The sequence below is a fragment of the Helianthus annuus genome, chromosome 16 (genome assembly GCF_002127325.2).
Source record: "Helianthus annuus cultivar XRQ/B chromosome 16, HanXRQr2.0-SUNRISE, whole genome shotgun sequence".
Lineage (NCBI taxonomy): Eukaryota > Viridiplantae > Streptophyta > Magnoliopsida > Asterales > Asteraceae > Helianthus > Helianthus annuus.
This window is the reverse complement of record NC_035448.2, coordinates 62,094,867-62,116,331: the sequence shown is the minus strand read 5'-3', so window position 1 is coordinate 62,116,331 and position 21,465 is coordinate 62,094,867. Positions and strand designations below refer to the sequence as shown.

At 36.2% G+C, this 21,465-nt stretch overlaps 1 protein-coding gene across 1 annotated transcript; it reads right to left on the bottom strand.

Moving 5' to 3' along the window:
• Positions 1-19,588: 19,588 nt before the first annotated feature.
• LOC110913781 (pathogenesis-related genes transcriptional activator PTI6) lies at positions 19,589-20,823 on the bottom strand. Its single transcript, XM_022158601.2, has one exon. It carries the CDS (start codon positions 20,613-20,615, stop codon positions 19,866-19,868), a length of 750 nt encoding a protein of 249 aa, XP_022014293.1. The 5' UTR covers positions 20,616-20,823; the 3' UTR covers positions 19,589-19,865.
• Positions 20,824-21,465: the final 642 nt, after the last annotated feature.

Here is a 21,465-nt window from a genome sequence, read left to right as displayed (position 1 = left end):
ACCATGAGAGTCGTCGGCAGTGATGACAGCGGTGGAATTGGATTCGATAGAGAGAGATAATGAGAAATGGAAGAATGTACAGTCCTCCCATTCCTTGTGTTTTTAAAAGCAAAACCCATTCAAAAGGGAACGAAAAGACACTGCATTTTCACTTTGCTCCCACCATTTAATTCACATTCAATCCCTGGCTATTAAAGAAAGAAATGAAGAGCATGTCCTAATTGAATATGACCAGATAATTAAAAGAAGGGGGTTATGTCGATTAAATTTCTTTGGGGCAAGGAATGAAATGAATAAATTTAGTTAAAACAATTATAGGTTACAATTACAATGCATAAATTTAATCAATTACAATGCATAAATTTGTTTACAATAACAACTAATTTAGACTATTCACATACCATCTTAATTATAGGTTACATATGTGTCAAAATCATTAAAATACCCCTAAAGTGTCTTAAATTTTTGAAGAATAGGCAAGGTTACCCCCTCTAAAATAGCTTGGTTCACTTGTACATGTTGCTTGAAGATGTGTACACAATCAAAAATTACCAAAAGAATAGAAATCCTAGTTCTCTTAATAGTATATAGATGAATGTGATGGTTCATTTATATGGCTTTGGATACCACATGATTTATAAAAAGTTTAATTCTTTTAATTTGATTTAAATACATATTTTAGAGTTGTGTGGCTAACCTAAATATAGTATCATTAATGAACCTTAAAAAACCATTACCTATTTTTTCTCGTAACTAACAACTTAAAAAAGAACAAATTAATCAAATTTGCATGTGATATTGTGATTGAAATTTTCTTTTTAATTAAGAAGAGTTCTCAGACTAAGCTATGATCGAAGCAACAAATATATCCGCAAAAATTAAATTAAGGTTAAAAAAGGTAATGTGTTTGAAGAGGGTAAAACCGTCATAAACTAAAAGTTCATTTAAAAGGGTTATATATGATATTTTAAGTTTATACTGGGTATATATCACATTCACGTCATAAAATAAAAAATTCATCAAAATTCTAGAAAAATGAGGAAAAAGAATAAATACCGAGATAGTCCTTAAGCTCAAGGTAACCAATATCCAATAAAGGAAACAGACGCGTTGCCCCTGAAACAAAAAAAATAATAATCAAGTTAAAGTCTAATAAACATAAATAAAATCAACACATCCTAAAAAAGTATAAGACCACCGAGATGTTTAATTGTAAGCATTTAACATACCGAACGATATGATGGCAAACGAAATCAGAGTACCAACAACTCTAAATGAAGTAATGGTCGTAAAATTGCGGAAAAATTGCTTATTTTTCACTTGAAACCTGTTGAAATAATATAAATGTAATTATAAAACATTAAAAAATATTAAAAATCTATGAAGAGTGAAAAACTAATGCATATACAACTTAAAAGACACAAATATATTTAAGAGGCTCATAATGAAGGTTGTAAAAAAGTTGATATAAATACAACTTGAAAGACACAAATGTATTTAAGAGGCTCATAATGAAGGTTGTAAAAAAGTTGATATAACTAAATTTTTAAGTATATATAGATAGTCAGTATATCTTTGTTATTAAAAAACAACCCTATTAAATTAAGTTTTTTTTCAAGTAACATAGCCCAACTAGGAACACTAGAACTTTCAATCTTAGAACTAGGAAATGACAGGTTTACCCTTTATACACTTAATTTAAATCTCTATCTACTCTCAACACCGATTATTTTGCCATGTTAAAAAAATCGTTGATCAAACGTTTTTACTCTTATTTATTTTTATTATGCCTGCAATTTGGTGCAAATATAAAGGACAAAACTTGTAATTTACTCTTATTTTTAATTACTTTCTCGTACTTTATCATATCCTATTATTTTTTGCGATCTTTAAAAAACGGAGTTCATTCTCCGGACATCTCCAATAACTGATTAATTCGTTCCAACTTACTTCAAATATTCAGAATAAACTTTTCATATCACGGACTTGCAATAACCAGTGTACCTACATTGAATTTTATAGCGTCTTTTAATATAATAGTTTGTAAATGAAAATATGTAGGAAGTCAACAATTGAAGTTGAAAATGCTTCCTAGTCACATGACAATGAAACCACATATTCAAAAGAAGGCAATGGACGATTGGATGCGGTGCTTGCATTCAAATTACCTTCGTGTTACTAATATTCTAAGACACCATATTGGCCTGCCAACAAAAACCTATTTGAATTATTTTGGGTAATCTTAAAATTAAAGTAAGTTATAATGTGCATAGGAAATAAGTAAGATTACGAAGAACATGAAACTAATTTTAGGTTTATTAGTTTGGTTTATGTTTCGACCATAAAGGTTAATCTTCTTAATCCTTCCTGAGCTAAAGCCATGATCCTTCATTCAAAACAATAAACACCCCGTTAAGCTCGTTAAGAGGGGAATATCGGGGTTTCCCTCTTAACCACTCTCCAGCGTAAGAATAAGTATTTGTTTTGAGGAAATAAGTGTGTGTTTAAGAGTGAGAGAGCAGAGAACAGAATGAATTAACCTGTACATGAAGGTCGTTATTTATAGCCGGAGTAGTGTAGAAGGAGATGGGCTGATGGGCCTTGGGCCTGGAGTCGACAACAAGATATATCCTTTTCGTCTCTTCTATGACGACCGTTAGTGTTTCTAGATGGTCACCGGAGCTGGCGCACCTTGAGTGGAGCCACGTGTCCGGGTTGTCGTCCTTGTTGTCTCCTTGACATCAGCAGGTGAGTGGAGATCATGGGGCAGGTGTCGCCGCCCCCTGATTGGTGCCACATAGGTGTCCTTGTGTACCTTCTTCTCTCTAGCACGATTTTTGATCGTGGAGCACGATAGGATACAACCTGTTTGACGCTGATTGGCTCATTCCTCTGCCACTCGTACCTTTCGTGCTATCTGGAATGAACCTGCGCCTCTACCCTCGCGCGACCTCTGGAGCATATCCATACAGCCGGCGCAAGGTCTAGGGAGCGAGGGTTTTCATCCAGAACGCTAAGTGTAGGATCTGACTTCTAACCTTGCTTGGGCCTCGCGCGCGACTTAGGTTGTACCTATTTAGTCGGCGCGGGGTCTGTAGGTTTGTCAGATTGAAGTATTAGGAGTATGGTCTCGCGCACGACCTGATTGGTTTGCGCGGCTTTTTGGGACCATACCCCTTCAGGTTAAAATTGAAATAAGTCATAATGGGCATAGAAAATAAGTAAGGATGGGTGAAGATAAGTTTTAAAATTTCAATTTAAAATTACTCATATAAGTCAGGATGGGTTTAAAAATTCCATTTAAAATTAGTAATGGGTCAGAATTGGTTTTAAGTTTTAACAAACATATGTAAGTAACTAAAAAAACATCACATAGAGTCACATTTTTCATACTTCGTGTAAAAATAATAAAAAAATCAAAAAATTTAAGAAAAATTAAAAAAATATATATATTTAAAAAATTTTAAAAAATCAAAAATAAAAAAATAAAATTTTAAAAAGCAAATATAATATAAATTTAAAAAAATCAAAAAAATATTTTAAAAATTTTTAAAAACTAGAAAAATTTTTAAAAAAATCTTTAAAATAAAAAAAGTCAAAAAATCAAAATTTAAAAACTTTTAAAAATTATAAAAATTAAAAAATTTAAAATATTAAAAAATTAGAAAAATCAAAAAATATTTAAAAACTAAAAAATAAAATTTTAAAAATAAAATCAAAAAATTAAAAACAAAAAATACATTTGAACACATATCTTTAACATTGGTCACTCTTGAACCTCATTTCTCTTTCCCTCTTTGAAACAAATAGTTTGACCATATAACATATGAATCCTTTAAGTGTACTTTAACTATTGTCATTGATACATGGTTGACAAAAATCTATGTTTAGGATTACTTTGTTCTATGATTTATATTTGGTATTTAGAAATGAAAAAGATTGATTACTTATTCTTTATTTGATGATATTGAATATTATTTGTGGATTCAAAATTAAAAGTTTATAATATAGTTAACTAAGTCTTATATCAAAAGTCAACAACACTAATTTTAATGCCAGATTTCTATTTTTTTAATTTTTTAAGTTTTTAAATTTCTTTGATTTTTTCTAAACAAAATTTAATTTTTTAAATTTTAAAACTTTTTTTTTAATTTTCAATTTTTTTATTAATTATATTTTTTTTAGTTTTTTTGAATTTTTTTAATTCTTTTTTTATTTTTTAAAATTCTTGATTTTTTTAATTTTTTTTAATTTTATATTTTTAGCCTATTATGATCGAAACCAATATTGACTCAAACTCATTCTAACATTTTTCTTAATAAACCCATCTTAACCCAAACTCATCTTAACCCATACCTATCCTAACATTTTTCTTAATAAACACATCGTAACCCAAACTCATCCTAACCCATACTTATCCTAACCCATACTCATTCTAATCCTTTACCCAAACCTGCCCAACCCACCACTTTTGCCACCCTACCATATATACACTTGGCGCGTTATCAACTTGTCACATCACCTGATAACACTGCAAACATCATTACGTGGGTGTTACTCATGGAAGCCAAAGCTTGGGGCGTCAATCTAGTGATGACCACTAAAGCATGAGGGATGAAAACCTTCTTTAGCAATCCAAATAATTATGGAATATATGGGATTTAAAGAGTAAATTGTCATTTTAGTCTCTAAGGTTTGTCTAAATTTGTCATTTTAGTCCAAATAGTTTTTTTTCTCCTCTAGGTGCCTGAATTTTCCCTTTTGTTGCCATTTTGATCAAATACCCTAACTCCATCCAAAAAACCCCATTTTTAACCAGGGGTATTTTGGGGATTAACTTTATAAATCTTTTCACTTGCCATTTTGATCCATTCTTTTATTACAGTATATAAACACATCACTACATCAGCACTTTCAATCTTCCGCCCAACAACTTTGTCCCTCTCGTTCTTCCGGCCAAGAAATCCCCGCGAGATAACAGGAATCCGCCAATCACTCTTTTGACTAAAAATTCAACTCCTTCTACGTCATTTAATGACTGCTAATGTTTTCTGTCATAATAACACGATTACACGAAACAGCCAAATTGATGGATAATTTAAGACATGTTTTCACTCCGACCGTTTCAACTTGATTACAGCGAATTCTGTTCCGTTTCAAACAACCTAATCAAGTCAATTAACAGCGTATTGTTGCAATATCTCTTATGTCCTGCATAACCGAGCAATTAATTGGAATAATCATTGACCAAATAATGTGAACGATTAAAACCGATGAAACTGAATGATGGTTAATCTTGTATAACAGTCCACACCACACACTCGTATAAATTGAATGCTTTGAACACTTTTTGGAATCTTTTCGATCTCGCCCACACTACCAATTCATCATATGCAGCAGTTTCTGAAATTATCGAACCCTTGCCGGAATCACACCAACTCCGACCATCTCTTTCGCGTTGATCTGACGTCAATAACTGTAATAGTATATGCATTTCGATCACCTTTTCGAGCCAAACATAAGCCCTTTATCAATTGTTACATTTATTAGAAAATCGTGCTTGATTTGAAGCTTTAGTGTGTAACAACCCGACTTTCCGAGTCATTACTTGTATCTATCATTTCTTGCTTAATTGCTTGTACTCTAGAGATTTCGATTATCGCTATGGGTTAACTACTTTAAACTATATTTTCAAACGCATTTTAAACGCTTATTACAACGCTTACCACTTAAACGCATTTTATCGCATTATCGCATTGTTGTTCAGGCTAAACGCTATCGCAACGCAGTCTCGACGCAAACTCAAAACGTAGATTTACTTTTATGCATCTTAGTTATTATGTGTGTTATTTGTGTGAATACTTGTTTAATGTTATGTGGTTATCTCAACGCAATGCTTACACGCACAACGCTTACTCGCAACTCGATTAAACGCGACGCAATGCTTAACACACGAAACGAAAGTTGGAAAACTAACTCACACAACTCGGCTGATTGAATGGACGCCCGATCGAATGGACATCCGCTCAGATGACCATCCGACCAGATTGCCATCCGACCGCTACATCTCGCATCCTACACCGCCTTAACTCTCCTCTCACCCTATAAATAGCACCCGTACACGTCGCTTCACTGATTTGACGTTTCCATCTGACCACCTACACACCAGTCACTCTCAGTCACTTTTCATCAAGATTCAAGGCTATTTCGTAAGTATTTCTCCTCAAATCTTGTGCAATCATCATCACTAATCACTTCTACATCATCTTCTCCATCAAAATCACACACAAACACTTACTTTTTCTTTGAAATCACTGATTTGGACCTCTTGAAGGTGGCTCCACCCGTTTTGCTCCGGCAAACGGTTAAGGATCATCTTTTCATCAAGATTGGTCCAGATCTAAAGGATTTCCACACTATTTAACTCAATCACAACCAGATCTCAACATTTTTCAACTGTTTTCAACTTTATTTCAACTTTTCTTCAAACTTTCTGTTAGTGCACCTACGTCTGCTGACTACGTCTTCCATCGAGTCTTGAAGCTGAACAGATCAGAAATGGCACGGAATCCTAGAAATAGTGATTTGTATAGGATTGTTTATGTTTACATGATCTAGGACCTCTTTTGTGTCATGATCTTGGACCCCTTTTACGGCAAGTTGGTGAACCACTCATACAGACATGACGTATAAGCGGTTCCAGAAGCATATATATAGGTCATAAGAGTGGTTCCAAACAGAGAGTTTAGAAACACATAGTTAGAGGTGAATTGTTCCGGTAAGCCACGAAGTGCTGCCGAAGTGCTGTAAAACATTGTAATCGAGTTCAATAGAAATACAACAGCAAGATTAAAGTGAATTCAGCGTCAAGTGCACCGAATTATTAGTTTCCGCCTCTTAATTCGGATACGAACTTCTCTGAACGACTCAAACAGGTCGGTATTCGATCCTACAAGATCATGTAAACATAAACAATCCTATACAAATCACTATTTCTAGGATTCCGTGCCATTTCTGATCTGTTCAGCTTCAAGACTCGATGGAAGACGTAGTCAGCAGACGTAGGTGCACTAACAAACTCCCCCTCAGATGTTGACGGAGTCTTCATCAATGTCTTCATTCCAGTCTGCAATCTACAATCTTCATCAGTCGACAATCTGCCTCTGAAAAATTTGTCGTTCCAAGAATCCTCATTCTCTATCTTCATCATCAACAAACTCTTCTCTCTAGAATGTTGACTCGGTGTCTTCAGACTCCCCCTCTCACACAGCTGGGATCGTAGTCTGAAAGTCAATCTTTCACTGGTTCTGAGATCTTTAACAGGCTCTCATCAGGTTCTAGATCGAAACATGGCTCTTTAACACCTGCACAATCTCTACCCAACCATAAGTTTCTATAAAGATAAACTTTTCAACAATTTTAAAAACTATATAGAACCAATCATCAATAATGATTTTGCATTCAAGAACATTACTGGTTTTTATCAAAAACAACTTTATCATTTAACTCTCAAACACTCCCCAAACCAGTTCTTCAAGTTTAGCACTTTGAATTTTGAAAATCAGCATCTCAACACCAATTGTCGAAAATCTTTTTGATTTTTCAAAATTTATGCTAAAACACACTGAAAATCTTTTTGGAATTTTTCAAAATATGAAATGTAAATGCAAAGACAGAAATTTAAAAGCAGAACAAACATATTTTTGTGAGTTTGTGCAAGAGGATCATATCAGTTATGAAACATATCACAAACACCATTAAGCTTGATTACATGATAAGTTCTAAACAATTTACCTAGATTGTCAGTATGTTTTGTCCACTTAAATTTTCAACACAAATTTCAATCGATTCGAGATACGATATTAATGTTTTAAAGACTTAAACTTAATTGTGTATCACTCCACTTGAATATACTCCCGTATCCAGATCCCAAATATTCAGTCTTACAGGTGAGTATACCACAAATGATATCTGTAAAGGGGTAATGTGCGAGGGCCGTGAGAGCTCAGGTCGATACTTCCGTATACGCAGAGAGATGACGGCTTCGACTTTTGGTGGGTCCCCTTTAGAGGATCTTTTGTTACAACAGCAAAGATTACCAATTTTATTGTTTAATCAGTTTGCTGAGGGCGGCGCTTATATTTCAAAGCTTTTTGCAGAAAGTATTATTCGGGGACTAGGTCAGTATTTCCATACAGCAGAAGTCCTGGAATAATACCCCAGATATCACTGAGCATAAAGACCTAGTATCTCAGAATACGGGACCTTTCAAACAAGATTTCGGGGGTTACCCATATATCCAAGAATAGTTACCCACGAATTAAGCAAGTTTGATTTAGGTTTATATCTCGATCCAATTTACTAAATGTGCGAAAATCTACTGACACATCCGCAGTAAGATTGTTTATCACATTTTGACTATCCAATTCTTTAGCGTGTCGTGATAGTTCACTGATGTACTATCATTTCCTCTTTATCGCAACAAAAACTCATTTTTCAATTTTATCATGTTTTTGGCTTTTTCAAATTTTCTGATATTTTTGGATTTTCTAAAAATTCTTACTCCCCTAAAATTCAAATACATCTAAAGAAAATTGAAAACAAACTATACAGAACATGACAACTGATATCAAAACACTTCAATTCTCCATCCGTTTGGCTTAAACAATCAGAACTCCCCCTCACAACAAACTATTTTCCTATAATGATTTCAAAACACTTAAGTTTGTTTTAATCAGAATGGTTTTTCCGGAAAATAAGTTTAGTTGTTTTTATCTTTTGTAAAATAGGGTTCAAATCATCACTTTGTTTACCAAATTCTTGAATGATAATTAAATCAAGTCCAATTCAATGACCTTGATTTAACCACTTGTAAGATCTACACCAATCACTACCATACAACCACTTGTAAGTTTAGCAATTCAAGCTCTTCAAACCTGTTTTTCAACCAATTACCATCTTTTGGTTGAATTCTCAAGGTGCCGATTCCTACTCCTCGCTTACAAGCCTGGAAGTTCCGGCAAGTCCTGCAACTTCACAAACAGATTTAGAAAGATGCCGATTCATGATCCGCAATACCATCTTGGGATCTCCGGCAAGTCCTGCAACTTCACAAACAGATTTAGAAAGATGCCGATTCATGATCCGCAATACCATCTTGGGATCTCCGGCAAGTCCTGCAACTTCACAAACAGATTTAGAAAGATGCCGATTCATGATCCGCAATACCATCTTGGGATCTCCGGCAAGTCAGGTTTTCATTCTTGAAAAAATATATCCACCCAAGCCTGACCTTCCTTGGGTGTAACCTCATCGTTTTCATTGTTTCTTTCAACCGACCTGTAAACCCATCCTTTGGAAGCATAAAAATCCTGAATGCTTTGGGCCTTACCACTGACCATTTTTCCAAAGATGCGTTTTACATTTCCGTTGAAAGTTTTTTCAACATCAATTTTCTTCTTGTCAGAATAAAACTGATTTGAAATGTCAACTTTTCCAATTTTAGATTTGTAATTTTTAGCACTTAGTGGCGGAAAATTCACATCGTCCACTTTTGAAACTTTCTTTTTCTCAACACGTGGCTCCTCTGATTTTATAGAATCAGATTCATCACCAGACTTGTTACCTGAACCTTTTACAACCCATTTCTGATTTGTGGCATTGTCTATTCTTTTGGAAGCACTCTTTGAACATTCTCCTTTTTCATAAGTTGAATTCTCAAAGCCTGTGAACTTCCGGGTTGATAGTTCAGTCTTCTCAACAACTTTTTCTTTCATTTTTCTTGAGACTTCTTGTTTTGGTCGAAATGTCTTTGGACAATCTTTCGCAACATGACCCACAGCTTTACACTGATAACAAGATCTCTTTTCAACCTTTTTCGGGTCTTCTTTCTTCATGCCCTCTTGCTTCTTAGCAAGAAATTCTTGATTTGTCTGATTTCTGAATGATTTTTCTTTTTCAGCTTCTGTAGTTTTTCCTGCAACAAACATTGTTTTTGGTTTATAAACTTTTTCATTTTTATGGTTTTTCTGTGGAGCAAAACCAAGACCTTTCTTTTTGTAATTACGATCATGGTTTGGTTTCTTTTGGAAACTATAACCACAATTGTAACCCATTTTCTTGTTGATTCTTTGTTGATCTCTTGAAGTGTATTGTTTAGGTTTTCCATTAAGATAAAAATCTTTTATTTCAGAAATATTAATTTCTGTGATTTTGAAAACCTTTTGAATCATTTCAATTCTGACACTTCTTATTGGAAAACTTTCATCTGAATATAATTTGTCAGAACCTTTCAAAGTATATGCCACTTTGACTGATTCATCATTCAAATTAGATTTCGAAAGTAAAAACTCTTTATCATAAACCCGTTTGTCCTTTTTGACTGTTGGCTTTGACGCACTGGACCCAGACTTTGACTCGGGTTTAGACTTCGGTTTTGATTCCTCATTGTCATCTGTGTCTAACACCTGATCGACCATACTTTTTATCAACTTTGACTCATGATCAGTGTCTGATGACGTATATGTGACATCAATACTTTCTGGTAAGTTATCCGACGACCCAGACTCCCATTTCAAATTGATTGCTTGATTGACTCTTTCTGAATTTGGATTTCGAGGTGAATATCCATTTTCGACTGGGGGCGGACATCTGTTGTAAGATACACTCGGTTTCTTACCAGAAGTCTTCAATTTTTCTTCATCTTTTGTCACAGATTTTTCTTCTTCAAATATCTTCACTTCTTCAAAAGTCTTCAAATCTTTCACAACTGGATAAATCCTGTCAACAACAAAAGTAGAACATGAGTAACTGTCTAATAATTTCTTTACCTTTTCAGTTTCTATCTTTTGTGTTGCCAACTCAAGCTCGAGATCTGCACATTTCTTTATGTTATAGTTTGCTGTATCAAGCTGTCTCAGATATGCTATCTTCAAAGTATTCATAGCTTCAGCTTGTTCACCACCAGAATCTGTGTATTTGTTGATCTCTCTGTTCATAGTATCATATGATTCTTTCAACTTGTGAATATTGTGCAACAACTCATTGTTCTGCTTAATTAGCGAATCACAGTTCATGCACTTTTCTTGGACTATGACCGGTTCAGCATCCACTTTAATTTCAAATTCAGGAACTTCTTTCACTGTCCTGCCTGAATTTAAAAAATGAGCTCTTCTCAATTTTTCAGCTTTTGCTTCTTCCTTCAATCTCTCTTCCTCTTCAGCCTCTTCTTGAATCTTTCTTCGTCTCTCTTCAGCAGCTTCCATGACTTTTCTGCATCTTTCTGCACATTTTAGATCATAAGCATTAGCAAAGAAAGCATGAGAAGTATTTTTGGCCATAAAGTCTTGATCTGTACAGAAATCATTCCAAGTAAATCCTTCAGCCAACTTCTCGTCATTGTGCTCAGCTACACACACTTTAAACTTTGCTTCCAATTCTGTCCAAATCGAATATGCAGTTCCATCGTGTTGAAGTAAAATCAAGATATCTTCTTTTATTGCTTGCTGAAGTAGACTGACCATTAATTTCTCATCTCGATACTTCTTTTTCTCATCTGTACTCATCTCTCGAAGTGTTAGTTGCACACCATTTTTAACTGGTTTAACATATGGTTCCTCGGTGTGTTCCCATGCATCAAGATGATAAGCTTCAACCCAATTTCCGAATCGTTCTGACCACACGTTGTAATCATCAATATCCATGAGTTTTGGTGGCTTCTGAGACGTTCCGGTTTCATTTTCTATCAAAGCACTTTGAGTAATCGAGGTTGGGGTAGCAAAAGCATTATAAAATTCCATATCCATTGTTCAAATTGTCCACAAATTCACAACAATTTTCAAATTCTTGGAATTTGCCCCTTGTAGAAATCCCTTGAATCACCTCAAACAGTTGAACGATTATTGGGCAACAAGACAGTGGGTGACAAGCAATTTATGAAACAATAATAGTGGGGCGGCAATATGGCGGTGATACCAGAACCTAGACCCAATCAAAAAAAATAGTGGGCGGCAATATGATGTCAGCTAAGAAAATGAACGGTGGAATTTTATTGGAACAATTAAACCTAGTGAGCGGTTGAAATTGATATGTCCTAAAAAGCGATCCACAACATTGTCTATATAAGTGAGCTGTCGGTCAATATGAGCGGTGCATTTAATGATTCTGTGGTTGGGTTTGGGCGGCGCATTTAATGATGGGCGGTGCAATCTTAAAACATGTTGGCTGTTATTGGGCCTTTTGGACGGTTATGTTATGATTTAATAGGCTAATTACACATGGGTCGGTGGACTTGATGTTAAAACTGTTTTTGATATTAAAACTGTATTGGGCCGACAACACTAGTGGGCAGCAACTATTTAAATGGGACGGTGCATTGTTGTTATCAATTGGTTTACTGTTTGAATAAGCGGTTCTCAAATGTCAAATGAGCGATCCCAAATGTCAAATAAGCGGTTCTCAAATGTCAAATAAGCGATTCACTATTTTTGGCACAATGAGCGGTTCAAGATGACATAAAAGCGATCCAATTGTTCCCAAAAGCGATTCAAAGAAGTGACTTTATAAGCGAGCCAGAACAATTTCACACGAGCGATCCTAAAACTTTGACGAAAAAGCGGTTCACAACTGTTCGAATAAGCGGTTCAGCCTTTTTGACGAAAAAACGAACCGAAAAATCGCGATATCTCCAAAACGGCTTGGAGTTTCGAGCTGAAACTTGGTAGGGTTTTAGATCATGTATACGCGCACCACATATCCAAAAATCAGCCAAAACGGACCGTGAAATCTTGGTCTGACGTAAGAAAGAAGGTGTAGAAGAAGAAAATGTGACGAAATCCAGCAAATTTCAATGAAACTCCTCCTCCTGAAGCTCTGATACCACTTGTAGGATCGAATACCAACCTGTTTGAGTCGTTCAGAGAAGTTCGTATCCGAATTAAGAGGCGGAAACTAATAATTCGGTGCACTTGACGCTGAATTCACTTTAATCTTGCTGTTGTATTTCTATTAAACTCGATTACAATGTTTTACAGCACTTCGGCAGCACTTCGTGGCTTACCGGAACAATTCACCTCTAACTATGTGTTTCTAAACTCTCTGTTTGGAACCACTCTTATGACCTATATATATGCTTCTGGAACCGCTTATACGTCATGTCCGTATGAGTGGTTCACCAACTTGCCGTAAAAGGGGTCCAAGATCATGACACAAAAGAGGTCCTAGATCATGTAAACATAAACAATCCTATACAAATCACTATTTCTAGGATTCTGTGCCATTTCTGATCTGTTCAGCTTCAAGACTCGATGGAAGACGTAGTCAGCAGACGTAGGTGCACTAACACTTTCTCTATATAGTTTAAAATGTGACTTCCTCATATCCAACATGAATAACATATTACAAGTATCAACATGCTAAGCCAACATAATCAATATATTAACCTAAGTTTCCAACGCGTTAACTGTGCCTTTCCTGCATCGTTGCCACGAAGAGAAGGTAAAAGAATCAAACTTAACAATACCCCAAGTCTCATGGGCAGTGTGTTAACCCTATAGCGTTTTATAATTGTCAAGGTGGCTAAACATAAGGTTCAACGTTCACGTAGCATATAAGACTCACAAGCATCACAAGTATCATGTTTTCATGCTTAACAGTGGATAGAGTATGTTAAAAACAAGTTTCAAGTGTCGTGCGTTTATATAGAATACATGTTGCATCCCAAAGTGTTTAAAACAAAAGGGGATCGAGTATACTCACAGTGAGTGCTTAGAACCTAGACACACAGTCTGGTTGGATTGAAGGGAGCGGTGGATCAGCCTGCGTCAGATGATCCGAACGGATGAGTCCCATCCGAACGGATGGTCATCCGGGTGGATGGTCATCCGGGCGGATGGTCGTCCGGGCGGATGGTCATCCGAGCGGATGGCCATTCGGACGGATGGCCATTCGAGTAGGATGTGTTTTTTGTAAATCGTTAAAATTCAAAGTTAAGTTAAAAGCGTTTAAACAATGGGAATTATAAAGGCCAGGTCATCCGAGCGGATGGTCATCCGGACGGATGGCCATTCGAGAAAGCTGTGGCCTGTAGTCGAAGTTTCTGTAAAATTTTCCAAGTAAGAGTTTTAAGTTAACGGAGACGGCGTGATGACGTGCCAAACAACGGAATGTACCAAATCCAGTTCATTTGGCCGGATGGGCTCAACTCTTTCGGACAACATGATGTTTCTGATAATCATTCATATTTGACCCGTTAATCGGTCCATCTCTTCGGTGGAAATTAGTTTTCAAGCCGACTCTTGACTAAGGAACGAGTCAAGAGCCTGATTGAGTCCCGATTCCCTCTATAGTTGCGTAAAACAGAAGGGAAGTTCAGAAATAAGTTGTAAAACGCGAAATTTTATCAAGCCGAAAACATGTTAAAATCCTTTAGATCTCGTGTAAAAATGTGAAAAATCCTCTAGATCTTAGTCCAATCCCGACTCATTGGTGCTTCACAACAGTTTGCCTAAGCAAAACGAGTGAAAACCACTTTCGGAAGGTCTAAAATCAGTGTTTTTGAGAAAATGTTAAGGTGTGTGTGTGATTTTGATGAAGAAGATGGAGTAGAAGTGATTAAAGATGAAGATTGAAGAAGATTTGAGTGAAAAAAGCTTACAAAATAGCCTTGAATCTCGTCTAGAACTTGAGAGCGAATGGGCAGAGGTGAAAGGTGAAAATGAAGGCTCAAGGCTACTATTTATTGGTGACAGCGACAGGTTCAGTCAAATGGTTGTGGTCGGATGGGTTAAGGCGGTGGCGAGTGGCATTGTCCGGATGGTCATCCGGGCGAATGGCCATTCGGGCGGCCAGTTCGCGTTTGTTAATTTCCCAACTTTGGTTCGTTTTGTGATTGAGGTTAAGTGTTGCGTTGCGTATTATTGTGAGTAGTCATTACATATAGTATTATCACATTTAGACGTTCAAATAGCATAAATATCAAGGGTGATCTCGTGTTTAGAGTTCGTGTTAAGCTAGCTTCATGTTCATTAAGTATCAAAGCATCACAAAGAGTCAAGAATCTAGGGTAAATACATCGATCACACGTAAAAGAAGCATCACATAGAGTAATAATTTACACATAGTCTAACACAATTAAGATTCAAACAGTCTCATTTTTCATTATGATCGGTTGTCTCAAGCGTACAAGTATAACGGAATAGGAAGTAAGATAAGACTTGCTGAGATAATAAAAGTATCGAAACGTAGGGTGTTACAATTACTAAAAGGAAAAATTAAATTTTATAATACATACAATACGGCAGGTAGAACAATGTATATGAAAGATCTTTTTATTGTAACATGGATCATCCACAAGACAAACATTGAAAGCGGCGTTTTTTTTTTGCACACAACATCAAAATCAACATTAAACGCGGTTAAAAGGAAATTTAAGTATGGGTGAAACGGAATAAAGACCAACAAATAACCAATCTTCAATCCAAGTTGATCCACAACAGATTTCCATCCATCTGTAACTGCTACTCCATCACCAACCCTGTTGTATGAAAGAACCCATGAACGTCTACCATCAAACTTGATTATCAACTTATTCTTCAAAAACGGACCACTCATGTTCTTCTGAACATAAGATTTAGGCAAAACCTGAAATATTAAAGGTAATTACTTTATATTACAACACAATTTATATGTATAAACATGATTAGGAAATTAATATTACCAATTGATCAACTTCAGGAAAGCGTAAGACTTTGAAGAAAGCCATTATGAAATCTCCAACCTTGCAACCTGTACCACATTAAATGAAAATGTAACAACAGATTAATAATAAAGAAGGTCACATGCATTAATAACTTGTTTTGATTAAAGTGGACTCAATTTGGGAGGTGATAGAATCTGGTATGTCTAAAGGTTTATTTCCTGCAAGCATGCAATATTTGGCATCAGTTGTGTTATAAACATTCAGATAATGATCTATGTATACAACCAAAGAAATAAACTTTTAAGCATTACCATAAATATTCACACTGGAGCTAGTCTTTCAAAAGGTAATCTGTAGAATTTAAAGCATCAAACTACGTAAAAGTATGATACATAAGAATTTAGTCAAACACCTGGACTGCAAAACACAATTATCAGCTGAACACAATGCTTATATAATACAAAATCCAGATGGACATTTCTTCAAATCAGCACGAACATACGATATTTATAACAACAAATCAAATAATGTTTATCAATGCAATAACTCACACGTTGTTCTTTAAAAAAATCAAAAGACCAAGTTGCTTAAAACAACAAAATGATCATCTAGAGACGAAGCTGAAAACCCCTACATTTTAAAAATCCACTCGAATCATGTATGAATACTTTCTCAACCCTAGATTTCATAACTATTTAGAACCCTAAATTTCTGTACAAATAATTTTTACTAATATTCATAATGATAAATCACAACAATATACCAATAAAAACAACAGAAAACCCTAATAACAAACATATTTGAGAAAAAAATGATAAAATCTAAAACATTTAGGGTTCTTCCACATACGTGAAAATTACATAAATAATACATTCGATTTGATCTATCAAATAGACGAATATAATGAACTTAACGAAAAACTGATGAAATCGACATTTCAACAAACAAACACGAATCAAAGAGGAAAAGAAAGATTACATTGATCTGTCCATTTAGTCGATGCTTAACCTACACGAATCAAAGTATGAATCTTTAGAGAGTGGCGTATTGGTTTTATGGTTTTCTCAGAAGAGGAAACCGATTATGAGATGGATCTTCTGTAACAACCCGACTTTTCGGATCATTACCCGTTCGTTTACTTCGTTTTGTAACCAACTTGAATCCCGGGATTCGATATAAACAATGGGTTATATTAAACTAAATACTTTTTCATCACACCGCATCGCTACACATTTAAACGCTTTATATTTCACAAACGCTTACGCAACACGAATGACAGAGAATAATATTATTTAAATTGTCGTGTTTGTTTGTTTGGTTATCATACGCCTCCGCCTTCGCTCATCACGACTAATACGCTTTACAATAAAAAACATTGTTATCAGTAGTAGTAATGTTATATGTGTGTTTCTACATGTTTTATTTGTGTGTGTGTTTATTATGTGGATGGGTTACTCGCAAACGCTATCGCAACGCAAACTCAACGCTACTCGCATAACTCGATTTATCACTCTAAAACGCAACACAACTCGAACTCGGTATTATACTCAAATGTTTAATGTACCAATACTAAGTAACGCAACAAAACGCATTAAACGAGCATCTTGCACGCGAAACGAGGAAAAGGTTGCGCAAAACAACACCTTATTCGAAGCTAGGCAGCTTCGTACGAAGGCACTGCCTTCGTACGAAGGCAGCCTATTCGAACCAAGCCCTTCTGTGCGAACCCACTTTCCCTATAAATACCCAAGCCCTCCTCATTCATTTCACACTTGCTGATTTCGAGTCGAAACTCTGCCGAATTGCTGTCCGACCTTTTTTAAGTAAGATTTAACTGTTTTCTTCAATTATACAACGTTTTCCACTTCGCTTTTTACAAGAATCACTTCATTTTCAACTAAATTCTTCTGTTTTCACATAAAAACAATCAACTTTTCACTTAACTTCTTCTTTTCTTCATTTACGCAAGAACCTTTCAACTTTTCAGTCCCTTTCAAGCAAATCTTCATCTTTTCATCAAAATCTTCTTATTTCACCTCTAATCTACACTTAACCGAGTGTAATGGGACTAGCTACGCTTTCCAAGTTAGAAATCAGTTGATTTCACACTCACCAAGTGTTGGATCTGGGGGAAAACACTTTAAAACTCTTTTTAAACTTGATTTTTACACCAAACCGGACCAAAACAATAAGTATTTCGTTCACTGGATAGTGGAACGAGGAAACGTCGAAACCGTCTCGAATTGGACTCGGAAACACATCCGATTCAGGCGAAAACACAGCACTGAATGCCAAAAACAGCCACGTTTGTGAACTGGACTGTTCTGTGCGAAGCCAGCTTCGTACGAAGGCACTGCCTTCGTACGAAGGGACATGGCCTCGTATGAAGGCATTGCCTTCGTGCGAAGGCACTGGTTTTCCACAACATAGCCTAATTTCCATTCGTGACATAATCAAAGACCTCTTCGACTCTAGGCTCAATCAATAGCTTAAAGTTGGAGGGATGAACACTCGATTTTGGACAACGGAAGCAGCACGTGTACGAAGACCCACCTTCGTACGAAGGCACCATCTTCGTACAAAGCTCCCTTCAATCCATTGAGGATCGTGTTTCTGATTAATACACGTTCTGTGAGTATACTCGAACCCATTTTCCTTTAACGCACTTTTGGGTGTTACATACGTTCTATATCAAAACACAACTCACAACACAAACACTTCATAAACGCTAACCGCTCCCGCATGCTAAACGTGATTTGTTGAATGCTTGTTATTATGCTTATACAGTGTTACACTAGACCGCCTCTAGCAACGATAGTACTATAGTTTGGACTCAGCACTTGTGTGACAGGGGTTGCTAGGGATCACATTACTTTACTTCATGTGTTCGCTTCGGTGAACATGTGTCGCGCATACTCTACAACGCAGTCTCGTGGTTAAGTGGTATCATTGTTGGTAGTTGCATGCTTCGTCCGTTACGTGTTACATGCTGGTTATGCGTAAACGTTTTTACTACTAGTATGTATGCAAGCTTGTGTACTCACCTTTACTTTATGTATTGACTTTTATTTTAACGTATGTGACAGGTTGATGGATTGCTCTGCTGAAATCAAGATAGGAAGTCTAGAAACTCATCTAATAAAATCTAGGTTGTCGGACTTGTTTTGCTTTTGAGAACTCGCTGTCTGTAATAACTATGTGTTGAATATTTGTTCGTTGGTATGGGACAATGAATCTTTAAAAATATTGGTAATGGATAGTTGTTATGGATTCTCTTGAGCAATCTGGTTCGCCTAGTGTCGCGCCCCGATGATTCTGCCATCGGTTGGGGTGTGACATCTTCCACAATAAAATCGTCCAGTATCACAAACATTGTTCGGGAAAGATGTAGATAAAGAGATGGATTTTCAGAGAGGATGCGACATGTGTTAGGGTTTCACGTAGGTGATGAACGCTAAAATGTGGAATTTCTCGGATAGAAAGGCTTATAAAGGATCCAAAGTTTATGAAACGGGTCATGTATTTCGGGTTCGGATCCCGCCTCTTTTCTTACGAGAAGTCAAAAAGTCAACAAACCCCCCTTTACACTATAGTGCCCCCTTTAACCAAGCTCAGCCTTTTTTCTTCCCTTTATACTGCCCCTTTCTTCCGTTAGCAGGTTGGCAAAGACATGATACCCCCCCCCCCCAATTTAATTCTCTCGGTGTGATTTATGGTGCCGTAGCGGCGCTATGGAGGCTGAGGTGGCAGGGTGGCACCCTCCGGCCTAAAAAACAAATATATAGTTTTGCTATTAAATAAATATTTAAATCTATCATGCGTATGTACTTATGTCAGGCGCATGTATGTGTATTTATTTTCAAATAAACATTAACCCAACAAAAAACTTAATTAAATAAAATATACTCAATAATACATTAAATAACGCAAATATAGCATACCAAAACATTTATAAAACGCAAATACATTTACTTTACCAATAAATGTCTCCAATTCATCGACACCATACACAAAATTGCAATATACAATATCAACTCATTATAATATACTCCCATCCGTACATCACTGCAGACAACTCAAATTTACCATACTACCCCAATATTCCTATAAAATTAACACTTAAAACAAAATATACAAATATTTATAATTTAATTAATTAATAATTTTCTCAAAAGTCAACGAGAAAATCATCAATATTAAAATCGGCAAACTCCTCACCACAATAATTCTCCGACACCAAAAAATCCGGTAAACTGAACGGCAAGTCAATATCAAACCCAAGAATATCCACGTCAGCACAGCCTAAACCCTCAAACGCCGTTATTTCACCGTTACCACGGAGCACAGACGTCGGCGACATACCGTCGTTAGTTAACAGCCCTTCACTTTCGCTAGTAGTACTACTAGTGCTGGTGGCCGTTTGACTTTGACTTTGACTGTCAACCGTAACAGTTCTCGTAACGGCGACACGTGGAAAATTAGTAACCGCTGCAGCACCTTTTAATTTCACGGCGGCGTCGTCGTAAACCGTCGCAGCTTCCTCCGGCGTATCAAACGTTCCGAGCCAAACTCGCTTTCTCCGGTGAGGATCACGGATCTCCGCCGCCCACCGGCCCCACGGACGCCGGCGAACGCCTCTGAATTTCTTCACCGTTGATCCACTGGCTCTGTGAGAAAAGTTTCGCGATGGAGTGGTGAAATCGATCACCGTAACGTGTTTTTTCACACGCTTGCACGCTCGTTCATCCTCGTCGTCGGATGAATCCGTAGCGTAAGGATCTGTCACCGTGATCCGTACGATCTGCTGCTTTGTCAGCCGATCGTTCGGATCACGGTGTCCAGACTTTGTTACCACGTGCTCTGAATATTTCACAGCCGATCGTACGGATGTTTTACCGTCCGTACGATCGACCTCCATGTAAAGAAGATCTTTATAATAAGATTGCAGTTTGAAACCAAGTCTGGTTAATTCTCGGATGATGAGTTTTTTTTTTTTTTTGGCGGGAGTGTTTCCCTCCAAATCGGAGTGAGATCCGAGAGGGGGGTTAAGGGAGAATGAAGAGTGGAGTGATTTGGGGGGTAAGAATTGTATATAAAGGAAATGAGAGGTGTGAACGAATTGTGCACTCTAGTAACATCCAGCCACACACTTCCCCACAGTGTATAAATTAAGTTTAGTTTGGTCCCTACACTTATCATGTTTTGTTGGTTCAGTCCCCACACAAGCTTTATTCAAGTAAACATCATGAGATATGGTCTGCAATTATGTGAAAAATCGCCTTGCTGCCTTTTTGTCCTTAGAGGTTGTTAATGGCGGTTTAGTAAACCGCTATAAATCATTGTCATGTGTTATCTTTCTCTTTTAATTGGTTGAAGTGTATTTCTCTTTGTTTTAGAAAAATTTTCATTTATGTTGTCACATCATTTTATTATTGGTTGAATTTTGTGATTATGTTTTCATTTATGACATGTACCCGAAAAATCGTTGCACAGACATGAACCAAGCACGACATCTTTATTTAAGGAACTAAGAGTTGACACGACACAATTCATTTAACCCAGAATAAATAAATACCTCTTTGGCGTATTAATACTTTGTAATTCTAAATGTTCATATAACTTTTAATTTTGAGTGTAATTATGCTTAAACGTTTTTGCAGGTTCCTTTTAAAACTGACCTAAACTTAAAATCGTTAATTTCGTATTAGGCTCATAACGTATCATACATTCACACCCTATATAGGACGATTCCATGTGATTATCACTAT